This window comes from Giraffa tippelskirchi, chromosome X, assembly GCF_054371585.1.
Source record: "Giraffa tippelskirchi isolate mGirTip1 chromosome X, T2T-mGirTip1v1.2.pri, whole genome shotgun sequence".
In the NCBI taxonomy this organism is placed as follows: Eukaryota; Metazoa; Chordata; class Mammalia; order Artiodactyla; family Giraffidae; genus Giraffa; species Giraffa tippelskirchi.
This window is the reverse complement of record NC_137289.1, coordinates 76,748,032-76,761,594: the sequence shown is the minus strand read 5'-3', so window position 1 is coordinate 76,761,594 and position 13,563 is coordinate 76,748,032. Positions and strand designations below refer to the sequence as shown.

The following is a 13,563-nucleotide window of genomic DNA, read 5'->3' as shown; positions in this document are numbered from 1 at the left end:
TTCTGTCTCTTTATCCCACTTAAGTTGTGTATTTTAAGTTTAGCTAAATTATGCAAAGTTTAATGATTTACATATCTGCAGAAAGATTTAAAGTAAACAGCTGATTTTCATTTTGACAATCTTGAAGTCAAGGAAAGTCCTGATGTGGCAAATAAAATAGGATGAGTCTCTCAGACAGTAGTCTGTAGGGTATCACAGAGTCAGACATGACTGAAGTGACTGAGCACGCATGCACTAACAACAGTAATTTTACATGAGTCTAGAGTAAGCCAATAAAATACCTTGAAAAGTGAAAAAAAAGAAAATATTTTATATTTTTTAAGAGACTAAAAGAAGCTTTGTTTATTTCTGTCATACAGTTCAGGACTAACCTAACATTCCTAATGTCATACATCATAGTTTTGTTTTGTTTTGTTTTGTTTCCCAGCTAGCAAATAAAATAAAGTCACCACCATAAGTATACTTCTGCCTTTTCCATTTATGCTGTTGTTTATGCTGCTTCTGATTGAAACTACTCTCAGTAATTTATACTTTTTTTAATTTCTTGTCATCCTTTTAAGCCCATTTAATAATATCTTCCATGAAACTTTTCATAATTATCCTTTGTCAAGAATAATAATTACTAACATTTACTGAGACTGAGCCGGACCTGTCTGTGAGTGTTTGAGTGTCTCCTGTGGAGCTATGAGTCAGCAGCGGCCTGCCGTAGCAGCAGGAACTCTGGGTGCAGCAGACCTGGGTCACACAGCTTGTGGCATAAGCCCTCTTGGAGGAGGTCACCATTAACCCCACCATAGAGCCACAGAACAGACGACCCACAAACTGTAGAACAATTACACCAAATAAATTCTCTCACTGTTAGGAAAGTTATAGGACCCACAGTAAATTTCCCAACCTGGGGATCTGGCAAAGGGATAGAGAACCCCCAGGGAATTTGACTTTGGAGGGCAGTGGGATTTGATTATAGAACTTACACAGGAAACAAAATCTTGTGCACACCAGGACCCAGGAGAAAGGAGCAGTGACCCCAAAAGAGACTGACCCAGACTTGCCTGTGAATGTCCAGGAGTCTCCAGCAGAGGAATGGGTTGGCAGTGGCCTGCTGCAGGGTTGGGGGCACTAGTGCAGCAGTGCATGAATGGAACCTTTTGAAGGAGGTCACCATTATCTTCATTACCTCCACCAGAGTTTGGTCTCAGGTCAAATAACAGGGAGGGAGCACAGCCCCACCCATCAAGAGAAAATTGAGCTAAAGGTTTACTGAGCATGGTCCCACCCCTCAGAACAATAACCAGTTTCCCCCAGTCAGTCTCTCCCATCAAGAAGCTTCCATAATCCTCTTATCATTCTCCATCAGAGGGCAGACAGAATGAAAACCACAGTCACTGAAAGCAAATCAAACTGATCACATGGACCACAGCCTTGTCTAATTCAATGAAACTTTGAGCCATACCATGAAGGGCAACCCAAGACAGCGAGTCGTTGTGGAAAGTTCTGACAAAACGTGGTCCACGGAGAAGGGAATGGCAAGCCATTTCAGTATTCCTGCCTTGAGAACCCCATGAACAGTATGAAAATGCAAAAAGATATGATGCTGAAAGATGAACTTCCCAGGTTGGTAGGTGCCCAATATACTACTGGAGAAGAGTGGAGAAATAACTCCAGGAAGAATGAAGAGAGAGCCAAAGTGAAAACAATGCACCCAGCTGTTGATGTCACTGGTGATGGAAGTCTGATGCTGTAAAGAGAAATATTTCATAGGAACCTGGAATTTTAAGTCCATGAATCAAGGTAAATTGGAAGTGGTCAAACAGATGGCAAAATGAACGACATTTTAGGAATCAGTGAAGTAAAATGGACTGGAATGGGAAAATTTAATTCAGATGACCATTATATGTACTACTGTGGGCAAAAATCCCTCAGAAGAAATGGGGTAGCTCTCTAGTCAACAGAAGAGTCTGAAATGCGGTACTTGGGTTCAATCTCAAAAACGATAGAATGATCTCTGTTCAATTCCAAGGCAAATGATTCAATATCACAGTAATCCAAGTCTCTGCCCCCAAGCAGTAATGCTGAAGAAGCTGAAGTTGAACAGTTCTATGCAGACCTACAAGAACTTTTAGAACTAACACTCAAAAAAGATGTCCTTTCCATCATAGGGGACTGGAATGCAAAAGTATGAAGTCAAGAGATACCTGGAGTCCCAAGAAAATTTGGCCTTGGAATACAAAATGAAGCAGGGAAAAAGCTAACAGAGTTTTGCCAGGAGAAGGCACTTGTCATAGCAAAGACTCTCTTCCAACAACACAAGAGATGACTCTACACATGGGCATCACCAGATGGTCAATACCAAAATCAGATTGATAATGCTTTTTGCAGCCAAAGATGAAGAAGCTTTATACAGTCAGTAAAAACAAGACCGGGAGCTGACTGTGGCTCAGATCATGAACTCCATATTGCAAACTTCATACTGAAATTGAAGAACTTAGGGAAAATCCCTAGGCTATTCAGGTGTGACCTAAATCAAATCCCTTATACAGTGGAAGTGACAAATAGATTTAAGGAATTAGATCTGATAGACAGAGTGCCTGAGGAACTATAAATGGAGGTTTTTGACATTGTACAGGAGGCAGTGATCAAGACCATCCCCTAGAAAAAGAAACGCAAAAATCAAAATGGTTGTCTGAGGAGGCCTAACAAATAGCTGAGAAAAGAAGCTAAAGGCAAAGGAAAAAGAAATATATGCCCATTTGAAAGCAGAGTTCCAAAGAATAGCAAGGAGAGATAAGAAAGTTTTCCTCAGCAATCAATGCAAATAAATAGAGAAAACAACAGAATGGGAAAGACTAGAGATATCTTCAAGAAAATTAGAGATACCAAGGGAATGTTTCAAGCAAGGATTGGCACAATAAAGGACAGAAATGGAATGGACCTAAAAGAAGCAGAAGATATTAAGAAGAGGTGCAAAAATACACAGAAGAACCATGCAAAAAAGATCTTCATGACCCAGATAACCAATGGTGTGATTACTCATCTAGAGTCAGACATCTTGGAATGCGAAATCAAGTGGGCCTTAGGAAACATCACTACGAACAAAGCTAGTGGAGGTGATGGAATTCCAGTTGAACTATTTCAATTCCAAAAAGATGATGCTGTAAAAGGGCTGCACTCAAATTACCAGCAAGTTTGGAAAACTCATCAGTGGCCACAGGACTGGAAAAGGTCAGTTTTCATTCCAATCCCAAAGGAAGGCAATGCTAAAGAATGTTCTAACAACCACACAATTGCCCTCATCTCACATGGTTGCAAAGTAACGCTGAAAGTTCTCCAAACCAGGATTCAACAGTATGTGAACAGAGAACTTCCAGATGTTCAAGCTGGATTTAGAAAAGACAGAGGAACCAGAAATCAAATTGCCAACATCCGTTGGATCATAGAAAAAGCAAGAGAGTTCCAGAAAAACATCTACTTCTGCTTTCTTGATTACGCCAAAGCGTTTGACTGTGTGGATGACAACAACCTGTGGAAAATTCTTCAAGAAATGGGAATACCAGTCCACCTTACCTGCCTCCTGGGAAATCTGTATTCAGGTCGAAAGCAACAGTTGGAACTGGACATGGAGCAACTGACTGGTTCCAAATTTGGAAAGGGCTACAACAAGTCTGTATATTGTCACCCTGCTTATTTAACTTATATGCAGAGTATATCATGTGAAATGGTGGGCTGCATGAAGCACAAGCTAGAATCAAGATTGCTTCTTTAGTTATGATGAACTAAAGAGCCTCTTGATGAAAGTAAAAGAGGAGTGTGAAAAAGCTGCCCTAAAACTCAGCATTCAGAAAACTAAGATCATGGCATCCAGTCCCATCACTTCATGGCAAATAGATGGGGAAACAATGGAAACAGTGAGAAGCTTCATTATTTTGGGCTCCGAAATCACTACAGATGGTGACTACAGCCTTGAAATTAAAAGACTCTTGCTATTTGGAAGAAAAGCTATGACCAACCTAGACACCATATTAAAATCAGAGACATTACTTTGCCAACAAAGATCCGTATAGTCAAAGCTATGGTTTTTCCAGTAATCATGTATGGTTGTGAGAGTTGGACTATAAAGAAAGCTGAGCACTGAAGAATTGATGCTTTTGAACTGTGGTGTTGGAGAAGACATTTGAGAGTCCCTTTGACTGCACAGAGATCCAACCAGTCAATCCTAAAGGAAATCAGTCCTGAATGTTCTTTGGAAGGACTGATGCTGAAGCTGAAGCTCCAATACTTTGGCCACCTGATGCGAAGAACTGACTCATTGGAAAAGACCCTTATATTGGGAAAGACTGAAGACAGGAGAAGGGGACGACAGAGGAGGAGATATTTGGATGGCATCACTGACTCAATGGACATGAGTTTGAGCATCTCTGTGAATTGGTGATGGACAGGGAAGCCTGGCATGCTTCACACCTGGTGTGGGGTCACAAAAAGTTAGACACAACTGAGCCACTGAACTAACTAAGTGAATAACTTCATTTTTGGTATAATATTGTATATATGATGTTTATTAAAAACTAAAGGAAAACTCCCATATTCCACATAATTGTTCATTAAAATTGTAGAACTTTAAGAAAGTTGGACTTCCCAGGTAGCTCGGCTGGTAAAGAATCTGCCTGCAATGCAGGAAATCATGGTTCGATCCTGGATTGGGATGATCCCCTGGAGAAGGAAATGGCCACCGGCTCCCGTATTCTTGCCTGGTGTATCCCATGGACAGAGGAGCCTGGCAGGCTACAGTCTATGGGGTCGCAAATAGTCAGACATGACTGAGCGACTAAGCCCAGCCAAGGTTGGGGTAGACCATACAAAAGTTTATGTACTTTGTAACCATAATCCCAACAATAGCAATAATATTCCCAATAAAATATTAACACCATCTTTAACAGTCTTATACCTTGGGGCTCATAGTTTCTCTTTCAAGATATTCGTACTTGAAGAAACTCACTTTTAAGTACTGGTTCTATCTACATTAAAATTATGAACCAAGAGGAACCTGGTACAAAAAAACTCAGGTTTCTTTTTCTTTAATGCAAGTTAAAGTGTCACTTCCGGATTCCTAGGTACCTTAACACAGAGGAAAATTATTGTTTTTTTGAAGATCCTACTGGCAATAAAGGAAGGTACTTCTGTGGGATTTGTAGTGCTTTCACAGTGTCTTCATATAATGTTAAAATTTTCTCTTTAATTGTGATAAAGTTTGCTTCTGATAACTTCAAAAAATTAACATACTGAAGAAAATTATATATATAGTACAGTTTCAGATTTATTCTGATACTACTGCCCTTTTGTCAATTGCATATGAACTAATTTTCAATAAAGAAACATACCTCGTAGCAGAACAAGCTATATTTACCATAGACCAAGAACTAATCTAAATTCTTTACATATATTAATGAATTTAATTCATATCAACATGTGCTATTATTATCCCTTTTTTATAGACAAAAACACTTGATACACAGTCATTGAATAGCTTACTCAAATTTACACAGCCAAAAGTATCTGAATGGGATTGAATTTCTGGATAACAATTCTTAACTACAATATATCACTTCTCTGAAAAAAATTTGCTTTAGTTTGGTTCCTGTAACATCGTTTTGGTATTTTTTTGGTACTTAACACATCCTATCTGTTGTGTAGTATTCATTTACTCTTTGTGAAACCATATGTCATATTTGGTTCAGAATATATGGTAACTAGAATTTTGATCTTTATAATATCTTTTGCTGCATGACCTTAAGTGATTTGCATGTTATCTCTATGTCTTCTTATCTACAAAGAGATAAATTTAGGTTGTCATCTCATGTCAGCTCTTAAATTTTTTTTGGATATCATTCTCATATTCACATATATTAACATTTAGCACTTTCTGTGCACCTATATGGTGTTGGTGCTCTCTTTCAGATTTCACTGCAAGATTTTTTTTATGTTCCCATTATTAGAAGTTCTTGTAGTATTCCTAACTCTTATGATGAATTACTTTTACACCAGTGTACCTACAGTTCTTGACTTTATTATTCAGTTTATTTCAACAAACATTTATGGAGCCCCTACTTTGAGCAAGCTCCGAGAGGTGGTGATGGACAAGGAAGCATGGCGTGCTGCAGTCCATGGGGTCGCAGATTTGGACACGACTGAGCAACTGAACTGAACTATGTGCTAGGAATAAGGATCAAAAATAAACACCATGTGTTTTCTGTTCTTGAAATATTAGTTGTTGATTTGTGAAAACTCTCTAGTTCCTAGTCTCAAGAAATGACTTGTTCTTTTTAAAACGTTTTCTGTGTCTTTTTACTAAAATATCATCAACACTGATTTCAAAATTGTCTCTTTAAGCACATTTTTGGTAACTGATTATATTACATGTCTGTTAAGATTTAGAAACTAACCTTGGAACAAGCTATTATGAATCCTGAATTTTGTTGACTTTTGTTAGTACTATGGTGTTACTATACTACACTATTAGTTAACATAATAGATTTAAAGCAAAGGGGGAAAAAAGCTTTTTTTTTTTTAAGAAAAAATATTTGTCAGCTAACCAAATGAAAACCACAAATGTTTAAGCACTAATCTATAGTCTTGAAAGTGTGCTGCTACTATAAGGGAAAAAACATATCTGCTTATTTTTGTAGTTATAAATGAATTATATATATATTATATGGTATATGCTATTGTATTATATGATATAGTATATGGAATAAACATATTAGGTAATATACTATAATATGAAACTTATAAAGGGTTTCATGTATAATATATAATATTATATATCATATAATATATAATAGTATACAGTTGCATATGGCACACTAAGATTTAAAGTGCTTTGTTTCTAGCCTGGATATGAATTATTTTATTCCTTATCAAATAAAATTAGACTTTGGAGTTTATATTCAAATGATTTGATTTACCACATTATTTTTTAAGTTGTATGGAGTAAAAAATGAAAGTCCTTTCCCCAGAGGTAGTCACTGTTAACCATATATTGCATATCCTTTCTGACTTTTTCCAATTCATACACAGACCTGAAATTTGATTTTAAAACAATATTATTTATTTCAACGTAAGTCAGAAGAAAACTGAAGTGCAGAAAGGCCCTTTTGTACTGAGCTGAAATAAGGTAAAATGTAGCCCACTCCGCTATTTAAAGGTAGTGTCACTTTCTTGCATCCACCTGCATCTTGAGGGCCAGTGTCACCTGTATTATTCTTAGTATTCAACCTCGGAGTAGTAAAACTGTGAATTTCTGTCTTCAACTCTCCCACTATATTTTAGCCAATTTTTAGTTCATGGCTTCAATTTATCAAACTTGATAAAATTATGGTTGAAATGCTACTTTTTGAGATTTATTTGTCAAAACAATAACCCATGAATTTTAATTTCAGCTGTTTAAAGGGTATTCAGCCTATCGAATTATCTCTAATCAATCCACATTTGGACTTTCTTTTGAGAAACCCTGCTAAGAATTAAAAGGTGATATTAAGTCACTATAACTATTAAATTCAACAAGTATGATAGAATTTAACTGACATTATGCTAAATGACTGAGGATAGTTTTAACAACTAAGCTAAAAGCACAATACTAGCTAATGTTCAAAGTAGGAAAGAATCAACAAAGCTTAAAATTATTTTTTACACATGCATTATGATTGTGTTAGTCTTCAGTGAAATACTCTAATTAAAGTCATGGGTACTCACTCAGCAAGGAAAATGGACTTGAATTCACAAAAGCATGTTTAAATTTTACTCCCCAATTTTTACAGCAAGGACCCCACCAACATTTTTTATTACTTGACACATGATATTTGGTGATATTTTCCATATTCTGAAGACAAATACTGATAAGTATTAGTTTGTGAAGCCCACATACAAAACACTTTATTTGCATTATCTCATTCAATCTCCACAACAGCCATGTGAGGAAGATATTAATAGTATCCATATTTTACAAATAGGGGCATCCTTGATGGCTCAGATGGTAAAGAATCTGCCTGTAATGTAGACTTGGGTTTGATCCCTGGATGAGGAAGATTCCCCTGGAGAAGGGAATGGCTACCCAGTCCAGTATTCTTGCCTAGGAAATCCCATGGACAGAGGAGCCTAGCGGGCTACAGTCCATGGAGTCACAAAGAGTCAGGTACAACTGAGCGACTATCACTTTCATTTTACAAATAAGGAAAAGGTATTCAGTTTAATTTTTAAGGAGTTTAATTTCTAAAGAGTATAATTTTCCCAAAGGTACACAGCTTATAAAATCAGAGCAAGTACTCAAAATCACTGGCTCCAAGTGCTATTATCCATCAAAAAAAAAATGCTAAAAGACATAGGAAATTAGTACTGGAAAAAGTGAAAAGAAGAGGTAATTGGAAATTACCTGAGACAAATATTATCTGCATCATAATATTATCATTGACCATTTTTAGTGCTGTTAATTCTGATACGAACTCATGTGTTCAGACTGTGTTAAGGTCAAGGCTTTTCATATAATGTTAGTTGTTAATATACTCAGCTTTGAAGTGGTAATAGGTATAATCTAATCTAACTCTATACCCTCTAGTTGATTTTTCACACATACAAATGTCCCATTTTTGACAAGTTCTTCTTTCCACTTGTACACACTTTTTGAATTGTATTAATCTTGCATTTCCACCCAGGAATAGAATGAAATTTAAGATTTTCCGACATATTTATATATAGTATACTTCTCCAAATGTCCATATTAAGTAAGACAATATTAATATGACACTACTAAGTGATTTAATAGTTATAAGGACCTAAAAATAGAAGCTAGCATGTAGTGTTATATTAAGATTGTTAAATAAATAAATCTATTCTTATCTTTATAATACAAATTTAAACTTCTATATTTGTTAGTCTAGTTTAGTGATTGAATATGCCTACAATGCAGGAAACCTGGGTTTGATCCCTGGGTTGGGAAGATCCCCTGGAGAAGCGAACGGCTACCCACTCCAGTATTCTGGCCTGGAGAATTCCATGGACTGTATAGTCCATGGGGTCACAAAGTGTCAGATACGGCTGAGTGACTTTTGCTTTCACTTTCTTTAGTGGTTGAAAGTGTGGGCTCCAGCAACAGACTACTTGAGTTCAAATCCCAACTCCATTGCTTACTACCTGTGTGACTTTGGACAAGTTAATTTAATTCTTTGGCCTTGGTCTCCTCATCTGTTAAATGTGCTAGGGAATAGTACCTACCTCAAAGTTGTTGTGACAGTTAGAATTAACATAGAATAATGCCAGACATATAGGAAGTACTCAGTAAATGTTAATTGTTTGTATAATCATCGTTGTACATGTGCACAGTTTATGATCTGATTTTTTCACAAATATATTAAAAAGCTAATAAGGATGTCTGGGCCTTCTATAACAATCTTGGTTTCCTTTTTATAGCACATTAGTCTTTATATTTAATGGGATTTTCACTTTTGCTTTTAGCCAATTGCCACTGAGCCTGAAGCAATGGGTTTCTCAATGGAATATGGACCTAACTATGTTTCTCCAACTCAGCATCTGTCAGTGGTGAGTAGGTTTTAATTCTCCATTGTGAATATTGAGAAGTTAACTATTGGGGGAAAAGATACAGAAACTTCAGCACTTAAATAATATTCCATATGTAGTTTGAATTCAAGGACTTAGATATAGTTTATTTTATTACAGTGTTATTTGAACTCAAATAGAATCATGCTACTATGGACTATATTTAAGATTCCATTTCAGTAATCTTACAAGAACAATTCAGTATTTATTTAATCATAATTTATTGAACAAACAGCCTAAATGCTATTAATGCCTATCTGTGGTTTTTACTTCCTTCCCACATAAACATGGGCTAATATTTAATTTTTAATCCTGTTGACTCTTCTCTCCTTGAAACTTCATGTAACAATTATATTTTCTGTAACCTTCTTATTTTTTTCTAACTTCTCTGATTCTCAGTTGGTTTTTCCAACTCTTATTACTTAGCATGGCATATACACAGCCCTTAAAAATAGAATACCCCCCCAAAATAAGATACCAACCAAATTTCCAACCTCAATCCCTACAGCCTCTTGTCCTAGTCTACTAGCCATACCAGACTACTCCTACATCCTTAAATATTTCATAAACTCTCACTCTACGATTTTTGTTCATATTTTTCTCAGTGCTCAGATGCCCTTCCAATCCCTTCTCTGAGTGATTCTTTTTTATTGAAATATAGTTGACTTACAACACTATATTAGCTTCATGTGTGCAGCACAGTAATTCAGTACTTTTATAGATTATACTACATTAAAAGTTACTAAAAGACAATGGCTATAATTCCCTGTGCTATACAATATATCCTTGTTGCCCATTTTATGCATATTAGTTTGTATCTCTTAATCCCATACTCCAAATGTGCCCCTCCACTTTTCCCTCTCCCCACTGATAACCACTAAGTTGTTTTCCATATCTGAGAGTCTGTTTCTATCTGATTATGTACATTCACTTGTATTACATTTAAGATTGCACATGTAAGTGATATGATACAATATTTATCTTTCTCTGCCTGAGTTCTATCACTAAGCATAACATTCTCTAGATCCATCCACCATAAAACTCCTAGAAAGAGCACTCCTTGACATAAATCGTAGCAATATTTTGAGGATCTTTCTCCTAAAGCAAAGGAAATAAAAGCAAAAATAAACAAATGGGACTCAATTAAACTTAAATGCTTTTGCAGAGCAAGGGAAATCGTTGACAAAATGAAAAGACAACCCACGGAATGCAAGAAAATATTTGTAAATTATGTGATCAACAAGGGGTTAATATCCAAAATATATAAACAGCTTATACAATTCATTACCAAAAAACCAAACAACCCAATGAAAAATTGGACAGAAGACTTGAATAGACATTTTCCCAAAGAGGACATACATGTGGATAACAAACGCATGAAAAGATGCTCAGCATCACATATTATTAGAGGAATGCAAACCAAAACCATAATGAGGTATCACCTCACACCTGTCAGTGGCTATCATCAAAATATCTACAAATAGCAAATGTTAGCCAGGATATGGAGAAAAGGGAACCCTTGTACACTGCTGGTGAGAGTGTAAATGGGTACAGCCACTGTTAAAAATAGTATGGAGGTTCCTTAAAAAAAAAAAAAAACTAAAAATAAGGCTACCGTATAAGCCAACAATTCCATTCCTGGGTATATATATGGGATAAAAAATGAATACACTATATCATGCATTGAACCTGGACTGGCGATTCGTTTCACATATGATAATTTACATGCTTCCATGCCGTTCTCCCATATCATCCCCGGGGGGTTCTGGAAGGGGAAAACATGTACACCCATGGTGGATTCATGTCAATGTATGACAAAACAAATAAAAATAAAGAAAGAAAGAAAAAAGAATACACTAATTTGAAAAGAAACATGCATCTCATTGTTCATAGTAGCACTATTTACAATAGCCAAGACATGGAAACAACCCCCAAGTGCCCACCAACTGATAAATGGATAAAGATAAGATATATACATATTGAGTTGACCAAAAAGTTCATTCAGATTTTTTGCTGTGCTTAGTCTCTCAGTCATGTCCAACTCTTTGTGACCCCATGGACTGTAGCCTGCCAGGCTCCTCTGTCCATGGGGATTCTCCAGGCAAGAATACTGGAGTGGGTTGCCATGCCCTCCTCCAGGGGTCAAACCCAGGTCTCCTGCATTGCAGACAGATTCTTTTGGTAACATGGAAAAACTTGAATGAACTTTTTGGCTAACTTTGTGTGCGTGCACACATCGAAATATTACTCAGTTACAAAAAATGAATTCTGCCATTTGTAGCAAGGTGGATAGACCTCAGGAATATTATGCTTTGTGAGGTAAGTCAGACCAGTTAATTCTTATGTATTCTTCAACATTTAATTCAAATGTCATTTCTCCTGTGACATCTTGCCTGACACCTGTAGGTAGAGCTAAGTAGCTTCTTCTTTCTGGTCATGTGGCACTTTGTAAATAATATTTTCAAACAGCTCATCACACTGCATTCTAGCCAGTCTGTACCATCTTTTATTATTGATGTTTGTAATTACAGCAAATACCATAGTACTTTTCACATTGTAGGAATGTAATGTTTGCTGATGTATGAATATGTGATTGAATGTATGTAGGTATAGATGAACGGATGGATGAATGAATGGGTTGTCAATGTCCTATATAGTAAGGCCAAGCCAGAAAAACATGAAAAAGTGTGAGTAAACCAAAGGTATTATGTCATCCACTAGGTTTAGAGAATAGAAAAACAAAAGTGAAATCAAATTCTGATTAACACAGTAGGTTCTGATATTTTTATTCAGCTAAATCCATTCTTTCTGCCAAAGAAAAGGAAACCTCATAATCCAGTCCTAATTATATGGGATCATTTACTCTTCCAGGGACATAAATACACAAGCACTATATCCTATAGTGTTTCTGGCCCCTCTGAAAAGATCATAAAGTAATTAAATTCTTCCAACTTCTACTCTTACATTCACAAAATCAGTTTACCACATTGATACAGTTATTCTGTTACCAGGATCCTGTCATTTATTTTGGAAACATCAAATAATATATAAGTGCAAGAAAAATAAAATTGTTTAGATAATTTAATAGCAGCAACTTTACAGATGATATGCAGAAATTCTTCACTTCTATTCCCACAAAACATGAACCAGAATATAGCATATTAAGAAATAAGAAATTATTCTATCTATCCAGCTCATTCTTCTGTTGAGACATGTAAACAAATGTTGGCAATTTTTTCATATATAAATTATAATATTGATTTATTAGATAATGAAAACACATAGTTGATTATAAGTACATAGGAACCTCATATTATCAGTGTTATAATAAAATATTTGAAAGATAGAGAAAAATCCTACATTTTTCTTGCAAAATGGGAGTTATGCAGTATCAAGTAGCAACCTTTAAGGAGAAAATGTGGATGAAGTCCTAATTTAGTTTATTAATCTTTAAAAGCTAAGTTATGAGGACCAAAAAAAAGTGTTAATCACTCAGTTGTGTTTGACTCTTTGCAACCCCATGGACTGTAGCCCACCAGGCTTCTCTGTCCATAGAATTCTCCAGGTCAGAACACTAGAGTGGGTAGCCATTCCATTCTCTAGGGGATCTTCCTCACCCAAGGACTGAACCAGAGTCTCCTGCATTACAGGCAGATTCTTTATTGTATGAGCCACCAGGAAAGACCAAAGGAGGCACTGATTAACATCTAATTCAGAAAGTATTACTGTCAGTCATTTTTTTAAGTTCTGGATGTTCCACACGTTTTAGAAGTGCTTTTTGCTTGGAAGTTGCTAACTATATGTGTCTAAATGAGAATGTAAGTAAAAGCCATACGTATGTAATAATGACGCCTCAATTTATCTCCTTACAATCTCTTCACAAGAGATGTAAACCTAAGGGTATATGATTGATGTAATCACTAAATTTATCACTAGAACAATGAAAAATCTTACTTTTCA

The 13,563-nt window shown here is 36.0% G+C and overlaps 1 protein-coding gene across 3 annotated transcripts in view; it reads left to right on the top strand.

Moving 5' to 3' along the window:
• LOC145536754 (uncharacterized) overlaps positions 1-13,563 on the top strand; it is a 507,944-nt gene that overhangs the window by 401,902 nt on the left and 92,479 nt on the right. For all 3 annotated transcript variants that reach the window (XM_081566545.1, XM_081566546.1, XM_081566544.1), the window contains one exon: positions 9,502-9,585. In XM_081566545.1, the coding sequence (XP_081422671.1) occupies positions 9,502-9,585 (84 nt within the window). The remainder of the gene's footprint in view (positions 1-9,501; positions 9,586-13,563) is intronic.